The sequence below is a fragment of the Poecilia formosa genome, unplaced genomic scaffold, assembly GCF_000485575.1.
Source record: "Poecilia formosa unplaced genomic scaffold, Poecilia_formosa-5.1.2 Scaffold64, whole genome shotgun sequence".
Taxonomy (NCBI): domain Eukaryota; kingdom Metazoa; phylum Chordata; class Actinopteri; order Cyprinodontiformes; family Poeciliidae; genus Poecilia; species Poecilia formosa.
In genome coordinates, this window is record NW_006800003.1 from 2,359,836 (window position 1) to 2,382,514 (window position 22,679).

At 40.4% G+C, this 22,679-nt stretch overlaps 2 protein-coding genes across 6 annotated transcripts in view; both read right to left on the reverse strand.

Annotated features, from left to right (window-relative positions):
• Positions 1-243: 243 nt before the first annotated feature.
• On the reverse strand, positions 244-6,001 carry cd226 (CD226 molecule). Of its 3 annotated transcripts, none has more exons than XM_007554621.2 (6): positions 5,778-5,999; positions 4,198-4,521; positions 3,714-4,094; positions 2,908-3,010; positions 2,746-2,800; positions 244-1,557 (listed from the first exon to the last, which is right to left on the reverse strand). In XM_007554621.2, the coding sequence occupies exons 1-6, from the start codon at positions 5,917-5,919 to the stop codon at positions 1,405-1,407; spliced, it is 1,158 nt and encodes a 385-aa protein (XP_007554683.2). In that variant the 5' UTR covers positions 5,920-5,999; the 3' UTR covers positions 244-1,404. The 3 variants fall into 3 exon arrangements, with proteins under 3 accessions (XP_007554683.2, XP_016528170.1, XP_016528169.1); XM_016672684.1 differs by having other exon boundaries at positions 1,422-1,522; XM_016672683.1 differs by having other exon boundaries at positions 1,442-1,588; positions 5,778-6,001.
• A 362-nt stretch (positions 6,002-6,363) lies between these two features.
• rttn (rotatin) overlaps positions 6,364-22,679 on the reverse strand; it is a 51,507-nt gene continuing 35,191 nt past the window's right edge. For 2 of the 3 annotated variants that reach the window (XM_016672682.1, XM_007554623.2), the window contains exons 29-49: positions 22,017-22,145; positions 21,505-21,615; positions 21,168-21,326; positions 20,802-20,879; positions 19,998-20,196; positions 19,748-19,857; positions 18,257-18,341; positions 17,829-18,030; positions 17,557-17,647; positions 17,061-17,211; positions 16,022-16,159; positions 15,253-15,455; positions 14,992-15,097; positions 13,802-13,899; positions 13,440-13,517; positions 12,941-13,067; positions 9,760-9,950; positions 9,272-9,542; positions 7,688-7,791; positions 7,385-7,454; positions 6,364-6,534 (exon numbers count right to left, since the gene is read on the reverse strand). In XM_016672682.1, the coding sequence (XP_016528168.1) occupies positions 6,455-6,534; positions 7,385-7,454; positions 7,688-7,791; positions 9,272-9,542; positions 9,760-9,950; positions 12,941-13,067; positions 13,440-13,517; positions 13,802-13,899; positions 14,992-15,097; positions 15,253-15,455; positions 16,022-16,159; positions 17,061-17,211; positions 17,557-17,647; positions 17,829-18,030; positions 18,257-18,341; positions 19,748-19,857; positions 19,998-20,196; positions 20,802-20,879; positions 21,168-21,326; positions 21,505-21,615; positions 22,017-22,145 (2,781 nt within the window). In that variant the 3' untranslated portion in view covers positions 6,364-6,454. The remainder of the gene's footprint in view (positions 6,535-7,384; positions 7,455-7,687; positions 7,792-9,271; positions 9,543-9,759; positions 9,951-12,940; positions 13,068-13,439; positions 13,518-13,801; positions 13,900-14,991; positions 15,098-15,252; positions 15,456-16,021; positions 16,160-17,060; positions 17,212-17,556; positions 17,648-17,828; positions 18,031-18,256; positions 18,342-19,747; positions 19,858-19,997; positions 20,197-20,801; positions 20,880-21,167; positions 21,327-21,504; positions 21,616-22,016; positions 22,146-22,679) is intronic. The other variant, XM_007554624.2, reaches the window with a different exon arrangement.

A 22,679-nucleotide genomic window follows, 5' to 3' on the forward strand; every position in this document is an offset into this window, starting at 1 on the left:
GGAGCTTTCCAGTATTTTTTTAACAAATAGAAAATGAAGCAAATGTCATTTGCTCCATTTGATTAAAAATAATCAACATGACTAAAAAAGGAGAAAGAGACCCCATACCACATGAAGTAGTTCAAGTTTCCAAAAGAAGGTGGTTTATGGTTAAAGCTTCATTTTTAATTCTTCTAGACGCTGCATTTTTTTTTTTTCTTTTCACACATTCCCACACCATAACACAGAGAAACACAGACGTGGTATTATTTCTGTCACAAGGAGTCTTTATCAGTCATGACTATCGGTTTCAATACAGCGAATATCAAGTATCATCAAATGTACATTTACGGTTTCTTCAGAAAACATCACAAAGGGAAAACAAAAACAAAAAAAACAACACATGAACCCAAAACTGTAATGTCCCTTTATGTTCCACATTTGTCTTGCTTCCTAGCAGAATAACCCGCTTATCCATTACTGCCTCTGCCACTGCCTCCACTTCTATGGAGATAAATGAATTAAATTACACAAACAGCACAGAGTTTAATTTTACAGCAGCTGCCATACACCGCAAATACTGATTTACAAAAGCAAACTCAGAAAAAATAAAATAAAAATAAATAAATACAAAGGGGAAATAACATTCAACAATTGATCTTTTTTTTTTTTTTTTTTTTTACATTTTATACACCAAATGAGGGGGTAAAAACAAACAAACAAAAAAAAAAAGAACATGGATATTCATCAAAAAGCAGTCAGAGGGGGTAAAAGGAGATATAAACTGCAGCCCAGGATTTGCTAATTAGAGTTCAGCTTTCACACTGAGGGCGTGCCGTAACTAGAATGCAGTCAGAGAGCCTGTTGGGGAAGGGGAAAGAAGCAGTCTCAAGTGACGGCACATTGCTGAGCGACTGCTTTTCTTCCCCGTTAGATGATTAGACACTATTGTCAAGCTCTGAATGGAAACCAGGAGGGATGAAAGTGAAAAGAGGGCAATTACACAGGCTTTTGTCAATCGTTTTACTTGGAGGGAGTTAGAGAAGAGAAAAGAATGATTATACGGGCTTTTGTCTTTCTCCTCTGTGTGATGGTTACTGTCAAATATTGTTTTGCCGAAAAAGCAAACATCCCCTCAACAATAATTACATAGTACATTTAATTAGGGGGGGAGCAAGGCCGGTCCCAAACAGGCCCCGTCAGCTTTTCTGACTCCGAGATGAGCGCCGGCTTGTTAACTCATTTCAAACCGCCGTGTGAATATTAAACAGTGCCGGGCACGATCCCCCCGCATTTGATTAAAAACTCAAATGGATAATTACGGTCTGCGCTTGCTGACATTTATTTATCCTCGCTCTGATGTACAGTGAATGGGGTGTGAATAGCCTGAGAGCGCGATGACAGATGTGAGAAAGTGACATGGAGTTACAGCGCGCCTTTTCTTTTTTTGTCCTGAGGCTGACGTTTGGTTTGGAGCGAGCGCCCGGCCGGCAGGTTGGCATAGATGGGGAAGCTTTTAGTCTGCTTGGATTTCTTCACAATCCTGGGACACAGAGGGACGTTCTCATAGATATTCGGCTGTGAGGAGGTAGTAGTGGATGTTAGTAGACTGTAAGGTAACAGACAGACAAACATGACAGGTTTTCACCAGCAGTGCAGCCGATTGGTTAATGAAGGAAAAATGCAGCGGCCTTTCAAAAGCATTCACGCCTCTCAATTTTTTTTTTTTTTAGCACACGTTGCCACATGATTACTATAAACTTAAAGGTATTTTAGAAAAATATGTGATGAACCGAAAAAAGTGCTGTGTGACAAAACACACATGGCATTAAAAAAAAAAAAAAAAAAGTTACATTCTGAAAAGTGTGGCGTGCATTTATTTTCAGCACTTTTGCTGCTGTTACAGCTTTTTTGGAGTATGCGTCTACCAACTTTACACAGTGGGAAGATTCTGTCTTTTCTTCACAAACTCAGTCAGACCGGAGTGAAAGCGATTTTGAAGTCTTGACACATTCTTTTCTCTCCTGACACGCGAATAGGATCTGATTAAAACCGCTGCTTTGTAGCTCTGGCTTTATGCTTAGAATTCTCATTTCTGGAGGATAAATGTCCACCCCATTTTGAGACTGATATGTTCCCCTGTTCCTGCTGTAGAACAACATCCTTACAGCATAATGCTGCCACCACCTACTGTAGTGTAGGATCATCAGAGTAAAGCCCTGCACCAACTCCTGAAGAATAGAGAAACTTGTTTTCTAGCAAAAGGCAGCAGAAAGAAGTCTAAAGAAACAAAAGGAAAACATATTTCTCTATTTTTACAGAGTTATGTGAAGGCCTTAAAGGGGGTTGAGTACAAACACACTTTCAGATTTCGGTGCATCACATAATCCCAGTGGAATATATTGAGTTTTGTGATTTTACTGCGGCAACATGTAAAAGTGAAGAGCATGGTAACTTTTTGGAGGTCCTGCAGATGTCAATACAACAAAATTCATGGCTAATGGATGATTGTGTTATTTATTTATTCCTTTTAAAATCTGAACGCTTTTGACACCAGCTCTCTTCCAGATTCTTCAAACTGCACAGCTGGGGGTGGCGAGCAACAAGTCAAGCTCTCCGTATCAGATGGGACGTGTGGCTTTAACGTTAGTTGTAAAGTGGAACAGCTTTGTAGTTAAGCGCGTGTCTTATGAGGAGGTGCGGGAGAGCTTTGAAGGAGTCGAGAGTAAAGACGAGAGTCGATACAATGAACAAACTGACGCCTACCTGTCTCTGAGTGGGGTGCAGTTTAACTCGGTACTCCTCCCGCCGCTTTTTTTTCCTGTGATGATTGTCACACAAACAGGTCCACTTATGAGCCAAAAGCAAAAACAAAAAACGCACACACATAAATTTAAAACAATAATATATTGCCTTAACTGACAATACCTTAGCCTCAGGGCAAGTATGAGGAAGGAAATGAATAGAACAAGTCCAGCAGCTCCAGCTCCGATGTAAACATACAGCATGTATAGGGACAGACTGAATCCACCTGGTTGGAGAAGAGAAATAATTTAATATGGAATATCTGCAGGCCCATTCAATAAATTAGAATATTATTGAAAGGTCCATTTATTTCAGGAACTTCATCACTAAACAAAACACATGATGATTAATTACGCACAGATGGATGCTTTAAATAATTTATTTCTGTTAATTATGATAAATTGCAACTTACAGCTAAAAAAAATAAAAAATAAAGCTTGAATATCATATCAGACCAATAAAGATAATTCAGCAATGTGCCGTAAATGAAGAGTGTATTTAAAGGTTGTCAATTTTCAAAAGGTACTTTTAACCTAACAAATGAGCTTCATCGGAATGCATATTCTAATTTACTGAACATGACTGTAGACAAGATTAGGCAAACCACCTGAAATTCAACTGCATGGATTCTCCCGTATGTAATGACAGATTTTTTGTTTTGTTTCTAATGACATGTGAATTTATGTCACGACCCTGAAAAATCAAACCATACCAGACCAGCAGCACACCACGGTACAGCTGCTCTAGCATGAGTCGAAACAATGAACAGGAATCTGTGGTTTTCACACCCCTAAATGTGTCATAAGCCATTTTTCTTTCGCTACATGTGCTACATTGCAGCGTATTTGTGCAAATGGCAATAAGCATGGGAAATGATACGGCGTCTGTTTGAGGGGCTGACTTCACATCCGGCGTGTTGCTCTGTGTACCTGGAGGAGCTGTTCTGAGTTGCACAACGGTGGTCTGCACCCCCACGTCCGTGTTGAAGGTGCAGCGATATAAACCGTCGTCCCCTGACGCAACATCAGTCAGGTGCAGACTGAGATCCAGGCTGTCGGCGCAGTTCACCCTGCCCCTTTCGCTGTAGTCCTCGCCCACCAGACCCCCCTCCACCTTCTTACAGATGCCGATGATGACCCACGGACGGCCGTGCGGCATCTTCTCCAGGATGACCTGGTAGATGGTGCCGTTGTGCGGGTGCTTGCAGCTGATGGTCAGGTTGCTGCTCTCCTCGGCCACCACCTCTGAGTCTACCGTGACTTCCTCTGGGGGAGGGGGCTCTGTGTTGTTGTTATCTTCTGGTGGCTCATCTGCAGAATGAAAGAAAAATACATCTCAGAATGGAAACAAAAGACGACCAGTGTTTCTTTCGGGGTAGAGAGCCAGATAGGTCTTAGAAAACACAGAGTTTACCTAAATCCTCCACCTGAAAGTCCTTAGTCCAGGGTCCCTGAGGGAAAGTCTGGACAGAGCAGTGATAGAGCCCGATGTCCTGATGCGTGACGTTCTTCAAGGCAATGCTTCCATCCATAGGCGTCGTTCTCAGGAAATCTATTCTCTCCCGGTAGGTGTAAGGGACGGAGACTCCGAACTCAGGAGAGAACACAGCAATGGGGTTCTTGTCTGGCACTTTGGTCCAGGACACCATGCTGAGCTGGCCGTCCCAGGGACACACGCAGGCCAGCACCATCCCTTCCTCCAGCCGTACCGTTTCGACGTCTGTCTGTTGGACAGCAACTAGACAAGAGTTTCACTGTTCACATTCTGATTTTGAACAAAACGTGGTTCAGATTTAAGCATTCACGGCCAAAGGCAAACAAAGTAGAGAGACAGAAAAAACTTGGTTTGTTAGATTTTCTTGACAGACATTTCTATGGTACACCGTTTACTAAACACTTCACAAAATTTCAAGGCAGCTCAAATTCATAAGAAACATTTCTCCCCCATGTTTTTCTTGGACGCAAGTCGCTTATTTTCCATCAGGCTGGCCTCCAAAAATATCCATTTCATTATGGCTGCAGAAAAACGTAAACCCGACCACTCTGCAAGCTCTGCAGCTGGTGGCAACTCAATTAGTTGTCCCCTGCTTAGGTTCAAGCACCTGCTGGATTTCCTTGGGCACTCTGAAGTTTTTCTCAAACCTCTCCCTCCAATTAAAGGTTGATTTAGTTCTATCTTACAAGCAGCAAACTTCTTGCCTGTGAAGCTCTTTCGATACCCAGGGCTGATGCCGACACTGATTTTCTTGAAAAGCGGTGTTGGCAAAGAAGCGACACCTACAATCACTTCTCTCTTCCGAAGCAACCATTCTACTCTTCTGTATTAATCAGAATAACAGTGATTGATTTTTGATCATTAAAAATTATGCTAGAAGGTAATTTTGTGCTAAAAGTCAGTAAAAATATGGCTCACATGCTTACAGTTATTGTAACTGATCTGATCAGCTTTCAAAGCAGTCGAGACTCAAAGGTAACCAGCAAAAGGTGAGGCAATCGGTTTTGTCACAAAAGAGACTGTGCAGTCTATGAAAAGGAAACGGTGAATCTCTATATTTTTTTTTAACAAGGTGAATAAGAGTTTGCATTGTTGGACCGGAAAGAAAATGAGTCAAACTGAACAACTACCTACGTGTGCTCATCATAAAGCTTCAGCATTTAAATAAAACATCTAACACAGTCTTAATGAGACAATATTTTATCACGTGAGTTCAGCAAAATGTCTTAATTCAATAAAGGTTGAACAAAATTAACCAGACTGTTTTATTTTTCCGAATATATAGTTTCTAAACTCATAAAACTACATCATATATTGAATAAATGCAGTTATTTTTACTAAACAAAACACGACTGAGAAAGTCACCACAGTCAACACGTTTTACATGAATTTACTTCATGACAAACGTAAACAAAAACAAAAAAAATAAAATATATATATATACAACCTGATCCCATTGAAATATTTGTAGACATAAAGCAAAAAAAAAATATCCCTACCTTTAAGAAAAGGGAGAAAGAGGAGTACCATGAAGTACCAGTAGTCCTTTTGTACAGCTTCCATCTTGCCCCACCGAGGAAGAATGAAAGCTACATTGATGAGACGAGTGCACAGGCACCCGAGCTGCACTTCCTGCTCCATCTCTGGCTACAGAGAAGCACTTCAGCTACAGGGCCACAATTCATGGCGTCCCACTGCTGGCACGCTCGACACAGAGAGGCTCTTTATCACCAGGGCTGGAGATGGATGGCAAACTTACGACATCATTCTGCATGTTGGGGTTTATAATGAAGTTTTTTCCCACAAGGAATTCAACACTGAAAACTGGTTTTCACATGGATTTTATGCATTTAAAAAAAAATGATAGAATTGCCATGACTAGAGAAGCGACATTCAGTAATAATAAATGTGAGCGTTTTCTCTAAATGTAGGGTTTCGCCATTTGAAAATGTTTCTATGTTGTGGCTTTCCACAAAAGCTGTTGTGTTTCGCTGTGAATCAGCTGCCGAACACCACCGTCGCCACGGCGACGAGTTCAAAGCCACACGCCAGCTAAGTTCCGATAAATGAGATCTGGCAAGGACGAAAGGTTGACATCACTTTAATATTCAAATGACATATTTCATAGATAACAAAACATGATACAAAACTACACAATTAAAATAGTCAGTTACATTCAACTTTTTAGCAGCTGGGAAAGTTGATCCAGGCACTTCTGCAGGTAGGAGTTCAAAGGTTCCTGCTTCTTCTCTGCATCTACAGAACAGAATAACAAAAACAAAAAGATTAAAAACAAAATAAACTGTTTGTTGCTGATGAATGCATCTTTAAGTAATCGGATTTTCTCAGGAGTAGTGCTAAGCAACAGAAGAAAAAAAAAAAAACACACACACAAGCGGTTACTTGATTTTTATTTTAAAGTAAAGCCATTTTCCTTTCTAGTGGAGGAAAAATAAATGAGCAGAAATTTAAACGAGGCTTTTGTTTCATACTCAGAGGAGAAAATGAGACAATTTGATATTTTCTTTTCCCTGACATTTTCCCTCAGCTTGCACTAATAAAATGTAAGTTTTATCCCGTGAAATCGCTGCCCAGGTGAAGGTGAGTTTTTTAACATTGAACTCAATGGAGTAACAAAACTACTCATCCTCTCCCAACTCATCACAACTTCATATAGGTCCTCATTCTGTATGTTTTACTTCATATTCACTTGTGTTGCAGTGAATAGGTCTAAGGAGGAAACAGCGCCTCCAACAGTCGCATTAAAGGATGGCCACAGAATTAGATGGCCGCATGTTGATATGACAAAACGTGATTTTTGTTTTGTTTTTCTCGGTCGATAAGTGCTTTTGTTTTGAAACTGAAAAGGGAAACCAGCCAAATTTTAATTTCTATTCCTCTGTTTCATAAAAAAAAAGTATTTCATTTCAATGTTATACTATTTATTTCAAAAAGAAAATTAATAAAATACGTTTTTGTTTTTTTTTCCTTTTTCATTAATGGCTTCTGATGGGAATACCCCAATGTTCTAAACATAGGTCCACTGTTTAACAATCTGGTGTGTGGAAGTCGCGTTATTTGGTTGTCAAAATGAAAACACGCCTGCCTTTCTTGGAGACGGTCAGTGCCTCCTGGATTTTTAATCGAACTGATGGACATTTCAGTACAGTCTTCGCCTGTCAAGAGAAAAACAACAACAACAAAAAAACTGATTCAGAAAAATAACTTATGTTTATAATGCTTTAAAGAAGCATTATAAATGAGAGGACATAATAGCTGTTAAGGTTTTTCAGGTCGTTGTTAAAGCATAAAAATTAAATGTGAAAACAAAAAGATAAATTAGGACTTTACTGGAGAGTAGATGCAACCACCTCAGAGCGTCAGTGAGTGTGTGTGAGTGTGTGTGTACCCTCTGATTGTTGTGGAGTAGAGCCCACAGTGCAGACGCTCCGATACAGCAGGTCTCCAGCTCTTTACTTTCCAAACACCGTAACAAAACTTTCATGGCTTTATCTGGAACACAAACATGTAGACAATCGGTAATCTTCACAACATCATTACCTCATGTAAATGATTGTTTTAAAATGTTTTAATCATCATACTGTTTAAATAAATAGACACACAAAAAATAATAATAGAGAAACAAAGTTAGATGCTGGCATACAGACAAGAGCAATTCAAATGATGTGATCATAAATATGATCACTAAAAAAAAACAAACACACACACAGCTTAAACAGGAAATGTCAAAATTTCCACAGGAAACAAAAAATGTGGTAACATGACATTTTCCACGCAGCTGGTCCTTCAACTATCACCTGCAGTGTACTTTGTGTGGGACACATCTGCCCACCTGCACAAGCTTTTTCAGTCTCAGCAGCTTCCCCCACTTTCATTTTCGCTCAGCGTTTGGTTATTTCATCTTCACACCACTGAAACTGCAGCGAAACGCTGCTAAAGTTAGAATTACCTGGTCCGACTTTGCCACCCCAAACTGTTATGCATTGCATTTTTGTCACACGTTGTATACATTATTTTGAAAATACGAGATTGAATGCTATATGCTATAAAAATTAATTTGGTATTTGGTTCTTTCCTTACTTCTGAACACAATTTATCTGTGACTAATTGATTAATTACTTCAGTAATTGATAGCAAAAGCCTAATGTAGCAATGATTTTAGAAACGTGGAGAAATGGCTTTTTATTAAGAAATATTGTTTAGGTTCGGAGAGAAACTTCAATTTAACACATTGGTACAGACCCTACAAAAAATGTTTATTCGCCTTGAACGCCTCCAAATGTTTTTATATCAAAACATGTTTATTAGATTAAAATGCTAAAGTCATTTTTCCACCTGAGCTGTGGATCTCTGTAGCTCCTGCTAAGTTATTATAGGCCTCTTGGCTGCTTCTCTTACTGTATATAAGTCACATTTTTTAAATATATCTATTTAATAGCGTGGCTGGCCCTTAAACTTCTTAGCCACATGCAATTTATATGCATTTTTTTTTCTCCCTCTTCAGGACTGATATGAGTTATACTTGTATAAATATGGTACTTTCCAGGGCAGTCAGTTTAGGCGGGAGGTCCTGTCTTTATACATTTGTCATTCATGATTTTGTTTGTTCACTAATGATCACAATAAAAGATCTAAGGCCTTCACTGCTGTACTTCTACTGCAATTAATATACATACTGGTATACAATTCCCAAATTGTGTGATGTCTATAGATGAATTTATATATATATATATATATATAAATATGCGCATTTGGAGGTTTTAGATGACAAAACAAAATGTGGAAATGTGTAAGGGGTCTGAGCTGTAAATTCAGTTAATGTCCTCAATTCCTAGACGTACAGCTGAAGAGGGGAATGAGAAAACTGAAAGGCATTCATGAAAAACACACTAAAAAGATGACCTTAATCGCCAAAGTGCTTTTTCAACCTCTATGCAATAGTTAAATCTCAAACCCGTCTCCTGCTCCGTACCATTAGTCACGACGTGTGATTTGACGGCGGGGCAGAAGCAGAGGTTGTGAAAGGTGAGCAGTGCGTGTGGTCGATGCGGCGCCAGTTCGGCCAGCAGTTCCAGAACTCCAGACAATTTCAGAATATTCTGCTGCCCGTCTTCTGTGGCGGACAGGCTGACTAGGAATCTCAGCCACAGGCTCAGGAGGTTCCCACCGCCACCGACCGATGAGGCCTTAGCACCAGCCACCTTAGGGACCGGCACCGACAGGAAGGCTTGAAGGAAATTATTCTGAGAATCACAGGACATGATCACAAAAGAGACAGATTACAGCACAGCATCATGGATCACCTCATTAAATACTACCTTCAGAAACTATATTCTACCAAGTAAGGAGAAAAGCTGTAATTTAAACACGTGTTGCAGTTTGTACAACTTTACATCTAAAAGGGAAGAACTATAACTCAAGTAATCTTTTGGATTTGCTGCTTTTGTTTTAATAATGTACCTTCTGCAGGATGCACCTACAGTCTCGTGACACAACCAGGTTAGTCAGGAGAGAGAAGCATAGATTCTGGATGGGGCTGTTGTCTGGGGCAAGAGAGCTCAGCTTCATGACCGAGTGCATCAGAGAGGCGTTGGAGGAGCCCTTAGATCCTGGCACCCCACTGGGGCTGCTGCCACAGAGGGAACTGCATGCTGGGAACAGAGGAAAAAAAAGATACATTTAGCAAACTATGCATCTCCTAACCATAAAACATAGCATTTAAAAGACTTCTCTCTCTCTTCATAAAATGTGAATCGTCAAGTCAGAGCTTCCATGCTTATAGAGCAGTCCAACATTTTAAGTGCCGCATCTCTTCTGAAATGAATCACACTGTACACGTCTTTATGGCTAAACTGGTTTGCTAAAAATCAGATCGCGACTATATGGATTTTACATTTCCTTAGTTGACTTTCTTGTGTGTGTGTGTCATTTTGCTTTATGTCAATCTGTCGCAATCTGATCTTAAAAAAATAAAAATACTACAGAGTTCTTGAAAATATAACGGAGCACTCAGGCCAATTAACATTCTGAATTGTAATTTCATGCCAGCAACAGGCTTTTTGAGTGTAACTTAAAGCTACCGCTGATAACAGCAGCACAGCTCGTCCCTTGAAAGAATAGTTAAGTGCAACAATGAAACGTTCGTGGAGCCGCTCAGCTCCGCTGCAGCCCGCAGCACCAAGGGAAGCAGAAACGCGGACTGGCCACCTAAACATCACACAGCATAGCAAACTGACACATTTTTTTTCCCCTCCCCTTTTTAAAAATAGTATCAACATAAATCAGCTAAATGATGATGAAAAAATGTATAATTTGTTACTTTATTTTAATTGCAGAAATGTAACAGAAGCTCATCACTTCATAAGAGAGCTTTAAAACATTTGTGGCTATTTTAATTTGCTAATTTTGGTTCACCTTGAAACGACTGCCTCATTATGGCAACTGTGGTGCTCTGACTCTTGGTGGGAGGCAAATTATTTTTGCTTAGCAGCCTCAGGCTGTAGATATTTATTATGCAGAAACATCCGGAATGCAAATACCAAAAGGCATCAAGGAAGTAAAAGATGATAAATGGAAAAAAAAAATAAAAAATCACTCATGACTTTCTGACACTAGTGGATGTTGTTCATTTGAGAACATCACAACTTGTTGGTTACATTAATCCTGGAACGCGACAGATGGCCTGAGGTTATGCTTACACCTGTCAGGAAGCCATCATGACATCGGCGAGGGTTAACACGGGATCTTTCTGATAAGATCTTAAGCGTCCCAAGTGTTGCCTTAAATCTCATCAAGTACTCTGCAATACAAGGAACGTCTCATCTCAAATAAGAGCAAACAAAAAAAAAAAAAAATGCAGTTATTTATTGCGTTCTTTGCGTCTGTGAGACCAGGTTTTGAGGCAATTACAAAAATATCTCCTGAAAATAAGCAGGGAGGGAACAGATAAAAAAACCCCCAAAAAACAACAGTTCCACTTAAACTAGCAACGCTAAAGTTTCGGATGAAGGCGGTAGACAGGAGATGAAAGAGCGAATAGAAACGTAGGCGTCTCAGGAGACTCGGTGGTTGCCTCAGGGTGGATGGTGTAATACTAAGCCAGGCTGCGTGAAGCCCAAATCCAACCTGCTGTTCGGTTAACCTTTAGGGAAACACTGTGCCTGACTTCACTGATTTCTGCAGCTTCCCAGCTTGAGCCGATGTGGGTGTGGTGGGAGGGAGGGAAGAAGGGGGGTCTAAAGAAAAAGTCAGTTTAGATCTGAGCGTGTGCACACGTCCGCTGAAAAGCTGCTGCCAATCACGTTTAGAGTTACTTACGCAAACCTGTCAACACTTGTGAACTCCGGCTATCAGAAATTGCTCTAAGTGAAGCAAGAGAAATTTCAGTTACTCACAGATGAAACAACTGCAGCGTCTTATAAAAGCTTTCAGGACATGATTGTAAAGTGAAAGGAATAGGTTACAAAAATAGGTAATTTTTTTTGTTTTTATTATACAGTTTACAAATCTGAAAAGTGTGGCTTATATCTGTATCCCCCTAGGAAACACCATTCCTTGTCGTTCCAGTTGAAAGACTTTTGGGATTCAGCTAATCTGGTTTGTACATCTTTAACAGAAAGTTTTGTTGTATTTTCTAATATAGTTCTGGCTGGCACCGTGTGTATGGAAAAATACATTTTCAAGACTTTCCACTGAAACTTTAAATGGATTTAGGTTTGGACTTTCCACACCAGTCTACAGTCTACACAAAAAAAAGGTTTTCTTTCAGGTTTGGTCTGCATCTAGCTCCATCCGTCTTTCCAACAATCTAACCAGCTTCACGGTCTTTGCTGCTGAAAAGAATCCCCACAGGATAATGCTTCCACCCCCATCTCTCACTGTGTAGATGGAGCGGCGTTAGCTTTTCACCAATTATATTGTTTCACTTTTTGGCCAAAAAGTGAAATTGTGGTCTTCAACACGACCAGAACACTTCTTCCCCACCTGTTTGTTGTGTTCACTACATGACTACTGAAAAACTGCGGATCGGACTTGTCGTGGGTTGGGTTTCCTTCTTACATTAATACTTACAAAAAATTTGCCACATTTTCCTTCGATTCACAATTAATCTGCTATATAAATTCCTCAACAGTGTAATAAAAATTGTAGTTTTAACATGATAAAATACTTTTGTAAGAAACTTTATATCAATAACAGATAACTGAATACACACACAGAGATCAAGTGACACATGAGTGATTGTTTCCCAGATTGTTTTTCTCTTGAAATTTGTTCTTGTCAACTGTAGTTTTTTTTTTTGTTTCTCTTTTTTTTCTTAACTCTGCTGGTTGGCAAGAACGAACAGAAACGTCTCAGACAAGCCAGAGATGTTCTCTTGTTTTCCACATCATGTCCCTCTGGTCTGAAGCCGCAGTGAGACTGACATGCAGCCTGATCGATTCTGACACGGTGCCCATTGTTACCGGCAAGCAAACCACGCACCGCTCTTACGCAGTGAAACACAATGTGGTCGTCGCAGAGGACAATGGAACTTTTAATGCAAAGTGTGTATGACTCAGTGAGATTGCTAATCGCAGAAGGAGGCGACATCACAGGCGCAAACACTCAGAGAGACGCAACATGCGCAACATCTCGTTCCCACCTGGCTGGCTGTCGGCTGTGTACACACACAGGAGCTCCAGGACCGCTTCCATTGTGGGGTCGTCCAATAAGAGCCACGGCCACAGAGCGTAGAGTCTCAGAGCTAAACGGGCATCCATAGCAACCACCTACACACGTAAATAGATTAGATTGATGTACTTGTAAAGAGAAAACGCTTTAAGTTAGATGTTCGCAGAGTTAAAGAGGCAAACCAGATTATGGAACACATTTGTTATAACCCGATGCTGACAAAGATACCTGTAATCAGCCTAAAATAGCTCAATATCTTCTAAATGTAAAGGATGAGGAATAAAAAAAACACACAAAAAAACAGCTCATTTCCTCTAAAAGTAACAAAACGGAGAAATAAAGAAGCTCAACGAGAGGAAATGTTAGCAGCATCTTGCACATTTGGATCTCATTTGGAGGTACCTGTACAGCGAGGTTCCATTAAAAACCAATTAACTGTGGGGAGTTTAATAGCAGCCATAGAAACTCACTTTGCATTCATCGTTGCAATAAAGAGCGCTCCGCAGGATCCCTGCAGTCAGCTTGACTTCTTTTAAATGGCCCCCGTCCTGAAAATATGAGAACAAACAAAACGAAAGGCAACATGTTTAATTGTTCTGGATTCAAAACAGCATTTTCCTGGCTGCATTAAACACTTGAAAAGGATAATAAGAGAACAGCTGGGACTGTACAATACGTATTCATAGCATTTCTTCTAAAAAAAAAAAAAAACACAAAACACTTTGGTGTAGCCTCAGTTTGTTATTTAACCCAACTGAGGGGGGAAAAAATGCTAACACACGGAGCTTAAAAATGTGCTGAGATGGGAAGTTTCCCACCGGCCTGTGCTCACCTTTTTGCGAGTAGAAGCCTTGCTGGGTCGGATGGACTCCAGGTGGAGGCGGGAATGGGTCTGCTTCAGCTGCTCCACACAGCTGTCAATTAAACCAGCTGGAACACAAGACAGCAGGAGCATCAAAGTAGCTAAAAACAATAAGTATTTGTCTCCCTCAAAATTCAGTTTTTTTTTTTCCCCCTTACTTTTTTTGTCGCATTCAAAAATTTCAAAATCATACGATTTTTTTTCTTCGACCGAGCAATTTAAAAAGTGATTTCATTTAGAATAAAAATATTATAACCATGTTAGTTGCAACCTATCCAAACAACAAGTTGTTTTTCCCTCAACTAAATAATTAGTCATGCTACCCTTGGCCACAACAACTGCCATCAGGCATTTGCAATAACTGGTAAAAAAAGATAAAACCATATTTTTATTTTTGCAGAACTATTATAAATCAGTAATGTTAGAGGGATCGCAACATATGTAGCCTGTTGAGGTAATTCGGCAGCTTGTCGGTCAGATTTAAGTTCAGACTTTTGACTTATTTTTTTTTATCCAATCAGAGGTAGAATGTGGAAGCTAACTTGCATTTACTCAGATAATTCTCATTCTGTAACGCGAACATTTGAGTGTGAAAGAAGAAACGTGTGGAGGAAAATCTTTTTTTTTCCAATGTATATGTGCTCAAATATAAGAAAAGCATGCAATATGTATTAGTACTGGTAAATGTTGCAATAACAGCATGACTTGCAATAAATGTAATGATGTCTTTAGGCTTCGATTTTATAGCAGACTTCAGAAAATGAGAAAGTCTATCCAGCTAATCTTTGTTTCCGTCTTACTAATTTGACAACCTTACCACTTTCTTCCATCCCTAAAAATATTTATGCTGCTACAAACAAAAAGTGCCACATAATATATTACAGCCATAGACAGCCTGAGTGGTTGGTACCTAAATTATTTGCATAATTTATTGCCTTATTGTAGTTCAGGCAGTTCTCTGCAACACGCATACACTAATACTGCAATAAGACAAAATTGGTGGTACATTTTTGCAGCTAAAACACATTTTCACAAACACAAACAGCCAGTGAGCTGTCTGGAGTTTAATTTAGGAAGACGTGCCACAGGCTGCTGCACAGTTTATTTGTGCGGTTTTAGAATCAGTCGCAGAGGTGACAGCTGTGTTTTTGGGGAATTACCAGTGGCTGCGTGGTTTTGAGCTGTGGGACTGCAGGCCAGAAGCGTCATCAGAGCTCTGGCTGTGAGCTTCTTTAAAGGGTCCTGAAGGGTCCTTTTCTCAAAGCTCTGAGAACAACAACAATCAGGTTAGTGTTGCTGTACACTCAAACACCTTCCTTGAAGTTTAAAACTCTGGCCACGAACACACAGGCAATCCTGGGATTAAAAAGCACCTGCGATAACTGAGCAGACTATCACACGACTGCAACATTCGCACCTACCTGCAATAGCAGTTCACACAGCTCACTGGCAGAGGGACCATTTAGGATATCTGACAGAGTGCTGCTGTGCTTGGATGTGGAGCTTTTGAGTTCTGTGCCGCAGAGCCTCGTCTCCTCTGTGAAAACTGTGGAGAGGAACTGCAGAGCTGCTGTGTGGAGCAGCAAATCTGCCTTTTTCTCATCCAGACACTGCGATAATGTTCCTGCAGACAAAAATGTAAAAAAATAAAATAAATTGCTGACTGTAATGAATGACAAATGCTTTCTGAGACAACAACAACAACAACAACAAGAAAAGCAAATCAAAACTTTAAAACCAGTGACAGCTGGATATTTGACTATGACTGAGGCAGCTTGTGCAAACTAATCATCTAAATTCGTCTGAACGCCCAGATGTCATAAACATCGTTGCTGACAAAAACACACATGAGCACAAAGGCCCAGCATTCATCTTTTACTGGACTCATTAAACGTCCTTGCTGCGTCATTAATCTGGGAGGAAGATATAAGTAGGAGGGGTAGAGGTGGTTTAATTATCCTACCCTCACATCTGTTACAGAAAGTTTATACAACAGCAAGGATGCAGCTAGCATGCTTAATATTTTTTTATTCTTTTATTTGTTTGCCAAGATGAAGATGTAAATTTCACTAAAGAGACAGAAACTTGAGGGGCGATCCATAACATGATCACACAAATGATTTCGCCCTCTAAACCAGCAAAATTATGTTCGTCACTTAAACTCCCTCTCAGAGAGGGGCATCCGTGTACCTGCGAATGTCCGCCAGCATCTGCCCAGCGCGGCGGAGACAGATGGGTGAGCTGCCGAGCCGCCTCTCCTCACCAGAGTAGCCAGCAGCGTAAACACGTCTGTCCAGCACGCGCAAACCGCGTCCCACGTACCTGCGTCTGAGGAGGGGAAGGAGTGACTCACAAATTTTATGACAGCGGACGACCACAAAGAGGTAAGCAAATCAGAGCTACGGTTGAACTGCAGAGTGAGCTGAGAAAACGGCTAAACAGAACGCGACTGATCTGCATAGGTCATTGTAGACCTATGCGAAGCCTCATGAAAGGGTTCGCACCGGTTTAGCCTCTCCGCATTTTGCAGTGCTACAACCACAAACATCAATGCAATCAACTGAGATGTTACGTGGCAGCCAAACACAGTTAGCAAGACGTGCTGATGTGTTTATCTTTAGCGGCACTGATTACTGCACCAGAATCAAGTGTCTGAACCAGAAAGCTGCTGCTGCTCGTCTTCTCACTAAAACCAGGAAGACAGAGCACATCACCCAAGTTCTAAAGTCCATAGATTTTAAAATAACACACTTTTGTCAGCTTATGAATCACTGACTGGATTAGTACCAAAATACATTTAAGATCTGTTGTTGTTGTATCAACTTTCCAGGCCACTAAGGTCTTCAGGTAATATCCATTTATGTTTACAGATACTCCCCCATTCCAACCCAGCAGAGCTTTTTGTATTCTCCAATGAAGTACAGTTAAAAAAATTCAGGATAAAGATGTGCAAAGCTGCCAGCTGACATACCCAGAAACACTTGCGGTTCTTTAAAATTCACCCTGGGGAGGGCAGGATTTGACATTAAATTCACATTTTATTAGCGAAAAGATTTAAGGACATTTTCTTTCCTTTTCAGAAAAAAAAAAAGAAAATCGATTTGGTCTATCACATAAAATCCCAGAAAAGGTTGATGTTTGTGGTTATAACAATAAAAAATGTAAAAATGTTTATGGGGTATCATTACTACTGTATGCAATCTATTTAATCACAGCATGAGAGTCCCACCTAATAATTTGGCATCCAGCATAAGTGCAGCCACCAGATTAGGCAACAGCAGCTTCAGGAAGTCCATCTGGCCAATCAGCTCCTTGCTTGCCACGACACAAGACTGCAGCAGTTTGCAAAAGCTCGACAGGAACCGAAGAGCCGTGACAAACTGAGAAGCCACACACAAATGAACACAGATTAACAAAGTGCAGGTAAAATAATAACACCCTCCTACAGCACAAAAATCATTTGTTAAGTTGTCAAAGTTGGAGAGAAAAAACAAGAAAAAGGTAACTATGCTGAAAAAAACAAAACAAAAAAAAAACAATTGTATGCTTCCAGCATAAGCTTATTAAGTATTCCACCCACACTGAATATGTGGAGGTGCACTTAGATAACCTGTTCTGAAACTGGCACAGAGTTCCAACCCACGTATTTTGTGGCGGATCATGATAATAAAGAAACAACAACTGGAAAACTTCCCGAAACGCTGAGCCGATCCGTGCTGTTTTACCTGACGCTTGACGTCTTCTCTGATTCCGGGAAGGATGCCGGGAGACCTGAGCTCGCTGAGACATTTCTCCATGAGTTCGACATCGACCACACTGAAAGGGGGAAAGAAATATGATGGGATAAGACTGTCTGCAAAGATGTGAACGGAGAACCAATAGCATTCATATTATAGTTTCATCAGTGTGAACGGTGAAATAAAGGTACAGCGTGGTACGCTGAACACACCAGCCAGAAAGATGTTGCGTAGGACGAACAAAACCTGTGGCCTTTTACCTGCTCAGAACTGGCAGTAGCTGGTTTTCTTGAATGGCAGAGAGGGTGAAGTCTGGCAGGACGGCCAGCAGATTATACAGCAGGCCGCAGTGGGCCGTCAAGAGGTCAGGAGTTACTATGACAACCGCTTCCATGCCTGAGGGCTTGACTGGTTGGGAGTCCTGTGAGGCACTTGAGTTGCTTGTGTCTCTATCACTCTGACCTGCGAGACACGTCAAAAGCCACTGAATCACATCCTGGTCTGTCTCTTGGGCCGAGGTGAAATTACGAGAAGTAAGAGCTTCACTCTCGGAATTGTATACGTTACAGCGGTTTTGGTTTTATGACTGTTCCCGAACACACCACGGGTTACATTTTCCGAAGGCAGACAATATCCAAAGGTCTATGTGGAGAGTTTAAGTCCAGACAGATTTTTCTCTTTGTAGTACCTTGAGCCATCAGTCTGGCAGGAGTATAGTCTGGGATGTCGACTGGGGAGGAAACTTTGAGAGTGTTCAGCCTTGAACTTTTACTCTGCAAGCAACAGAAAACAGGAGAGCATGAGGATTCAATTCACTTGAAATATTCTGAGGGGAAATTTCCTCTAATTCACATGATCTGTCAGAACAATCTGTTAGAGGTGAAACTAGCTAGTGTAAACCAAACAAAAACAGAAAATCAACAAAACTGCGCTCAAAGAATATATGATTAGAACTCCTAAACACAGATATATCTAAGCTGAAAATTTCATCTCCGAGGAGGAACCACAAGAAATTATTATTTCATAGAGTTACACGTGGGTAAAAGCTCATTCCTGAACTTTTCCTAATAGGAGGCACTTGTGTAGATCAAAAAGCCGCTTTCTGAATTATAATAATAATAATAATAATAATAAAAAAAATTAATAATAATAATAATAATAATAATAATAATAATAATAGTAAATGTGCAATCAGTACATTCAGTATGCCTACCTAATGAGGGGAGATGAAATAGAATCACAGATTTCACTGTTGAGGTTAAAGTTGAGTATCAATAGTTACTGAAATAATAAATTAACTTTTCATTAACATTCAAATGTACTGAATATGACTCTAGTGTATAAAAAAGCAAAAACACCAACCACAAAACAAAACTATGAAAAAGGCACGGTTACTTTGTTGAATGCAATACCTTCTTGTATTGAACAGAACCCATTTTAGTCATCCTGTCGGTTTTCTCACCCAATGTTCAATGAATTATAAATGTCTCATTTCCTGGTAAGATATTAGACTCTAAAAATGGGTAAAATAAGCCCCCATTTCAAAATCCATTACTTTTACTGCCTCAAACGCTGTGAGTTCTTACTTCTTTTTATCCAATTTCCTAAACATAAGAAGAAAATAAAAAGGAAAATGAATTAATGGTACAGATTTTTACTATGGTTAGAATGTGAATATAGAACCTGTGAAGCTTTCAGTGTGAAGAAGAGGAGGGAAAAAAGTGGGGTTGAAAAACTAAAGATGCATGGATGGATGGATGGATGCACCAATGAATACATGCAAGGTTTCCCTCAGTGTATCACAAGCCTGGCGGGCCACCAGGATTTACTTGTGCCCCCACCAGGCTTAGCATCATTAATTTATCTTTTTTTATTATTATTACTGCCTTTTTTTAAGACTTTATAGTTGATGTTTAAGTATTAATCTTCCAGTCTTCCAAAAATGTAGAACTATCAAGTGATATTTTCAAATTTCCTGTCAACTTTAAACATTTTTTAACTCAAAAACACGACAGCCGGCTGGATGACTACCCTAACGCCCCGGGCACCAGGCTTAGCAAGTTTTCTGGGGGAAGCCCTGAGATGAGTGGACGGACAACAAACGAATGAATAAATGAATCAACAAACAAACAAACAAACAAACAAACAAACAAACTAATGAGTGGATGGTTTTACGTACTAGAGCATTGCTGACTGCAGTGCTTAAAGTAGAAAGGGAGCCGAAACTCCTTCCAGAGTTGACACTAGGTGCGGGGTCACATCTCCAAGGCAGCAGGGAATTTTCTGAATCTAAGTCAGCGTACACACAGAATTAAACACAACAACACACAAATGTGACACATAGTTATCAAAGTTTCGGGCATTAACAAGCATAATCCTTTTCTTTGCTCGTAATCCATCATGACGACTGTAAGGAAATCGGGGTTTACCAGCTAAAGAGCTTTCCTGAAGGCTGGGATTATCGCTCCCACCAGGCCGTGGCAGCAGGTCGAAGGTGTACCTGCCACAGTAGCAAGTCGAGGCAGAGAGAGCCACACTGTGGAAATACTGACAGTGGTAAAGCAGAGCCTGCAGTGCCGGAAGACCCACCAAAGACACACCGGAAACCTCATCATGGACACATGGGTGCTGAAGGGGGGGGGGAAAAATTAAAGAAAGAAAAAAAATAACTTTAGTTTGAGTTCTCTTACATTTTTGACATAAGGAAAAAAAAAAATCTTGTCGGAGATGAAAGATATCAGTTAAGTTGCAATATGGATATAGATGACATTTCAAAAATGTCTAAGAGATGACAATGTGTGTCCTAGATTTTTAGTTCCTCTTTCCCCAAATGCTTCCCACACAGCTACTCACAAAACTCAATCCTTTCAGACTCCCCTCCCGGCCCCCCACAAACTCTTTCGAGAACTTCCATCTGCGCCGTCTTTAGAAACCGCCTCACACATACAGGTCTCTATCCGAGTACCTGCATCCTTTTTTTAGAATGCCTTTGGAGTTTTGACTGAGCGCTTAATTAATCTGGATGTGAATTCTCTATGCATGCGCCTAAATCTAAATTAATATTTAACTCAGCAACATGCCTGATCTGAAGTCCAAAGCAGTTTTCTCTATAAACAAGAGATCTGGGGAGGGTAAGAGAGCAGATCCAGATGGAAGAAAACAGAAAGAAAATGGGGTAGAAAAAGGTTTATGGTCTGTAAAAGGGCTTTGAACTGGCAGGCAGATCTGCTGACCTGCCAGTGGGAGTCCTTGGCCTCCTCTGCGTTGGCAGGCATAGGCATCACCAGCAAGTTCTGCAAGATAAACACAGCCTGGACACACAAACCAAGGAGAGGGAGAAACACACACACATACAGTCTGGGTTAAGGTGAACTGCACCAGCAACAGTGCCATCTGCCTGTATTTGGTTGGTAATACATTATTCTGAGCACTTGAGTGCTTTTGCTTATTTAAGGTGGCAAATCATAAGTTGCATTAACCTGAAATAAAAGCGATAAATACTCAAATAGCTTCATTTTGACACATTGTGAAAAGTCATGTAATGCAGTAAAAACGTAACAAAAGAGCTCTTTCATCGCAAGGGAGTTTTTCCAACGCACCTCTCTGCGAACCATGCTGCTCTCCTGTTGATCCAAGAGGATGTTGAGCAGCGTGCCCCACAGACCTCCGCTGATGTTCTGACAGCTGGCACACAGAATCTGGCAGCCACTGGGCATGGAGGAGAGAGCAGCGCCTAAACTCAGACTGGCAAACCTCACCTGACAGAAAAGGAGAAAACACATGCTAAAATGGTGCATCGAAGCCCGTTGGCTCCTCATAAGTCAGGGAAATCACCTTACTTTGCAATGCGTTTGGGATGAGTATCAAAATGTCCAAAATGTCAAACATGCAAAAGATGAGGGTTCATGAAGGCAAGGTGAAAAATGACTGCTTTACCTCTTGATCTCGGTCCACCCAGAGAGGGATAAGCCACGCCAAACCAAGCTGAGAGCCGCTACTCTCCTCTGTGGTGCCATTAGCCCCAAAAGACCACTGGCTTATGAAGTCCTAATGTTGGAATAAAGCTCAATTTAAATGCAACATTCAGTTATCTATTCGTCCATAGAGCCATAAAAAAGTGCCTTGCAAAGGTATTCATACTTCTTAAACTGTAACAATTTTGTTATAGTGGGAGCAGACTCTGTTGACTATATTACTTCTGAAGGCAACTTGCTGAATCTTATTCAGGGGTATCAGAGTAAAGAGGATGGATATAATCACTCTATTCTTTTCACATTTCTAAAACATTTTTAAAATCATTTTCTGTCCACCTTACAACTATGTCGTAATTTGTGGTGGTTTGTCACATAAAAATACAATGAGTTGTGTCATTACAATGTAGCTACAATGTAACAGAATTATTCCAGCTACATCAGGTTATAATGGTAAAACGTTACAATGACACTTGCCTTATCCTTGTTTTCCATCATCATCTCATGGGACAGGTGAAGCAAGCAAATAATGGCGTTCTTTGTCACACCTTTCCCCATGAATGACAAGGAGTTCCCTCTCCACTCAACGTAAAATGAAGAAATCACCTGTGTGAGTGATACAGAAATGTCTTCCTAAAAATTACACGTCATACAAAACTATGATTCAAAGACAGATTTGGCTAGCGTGCATTGGCTGTGCCATTAACTTGACAGTACAAAGCAAACTCGAAAGCCTGAGCTTACAGTACGTTCTGTTTTTATTCAGAGCCAATCGTATGCTCGTCGAGCACTGCATCCAAATGAAACTTTAATACAGCTGAGAGACTAATTAGTTTGTTTTTGTGTGCCATCAGTATGTGGAGTCTGCACAGAAGAGCAGATGAGGAGAGAGGAGCCAAAGGCCTGCAGAGCTCTAGGACCCCACGCTGCCAGAAAAGTCAGTGGAGAGGCCAGTCAGACAATTAAAAAAGAGGATAACTCTGTGGTTTTAGATTAATTAAGTAAATTCAAAAAAATATATATATGTCTTTAAATATGCACTTTTGTTTCATTATTATACATTTGTATTAGAACAAAACAAGAATGCGTATTTATGATGTAAACAGAGCGAGTCCAGTGGGTGCCAACGAACTTTTGACA

Bases quoted from the DNA above. Each gene is read 5' to 3' on its own strand.
- cd226 (XM_007554621.2), bottom strand. From the start codon at position 5,919: ATGGAGCAGGAAGTGCAGCTCGGGTGCCTGTGCACTCGTCTCATCAAT. The intron at 4,095-4,197 runs GTAAACTCTGTG...TTCATTCTGCAG, and splicing joins CTTTCAGGTGGAGGATTTAG to ATGAGCCACCAGAAGATAAC. The intron at 3,011-3,713 runs GTACACAGAGCA...TTCTCCAACCAG, and splicing joins ACTCAGAACAGCTCCTCCAG to GTGGATTCAGTCTGTCCCTA.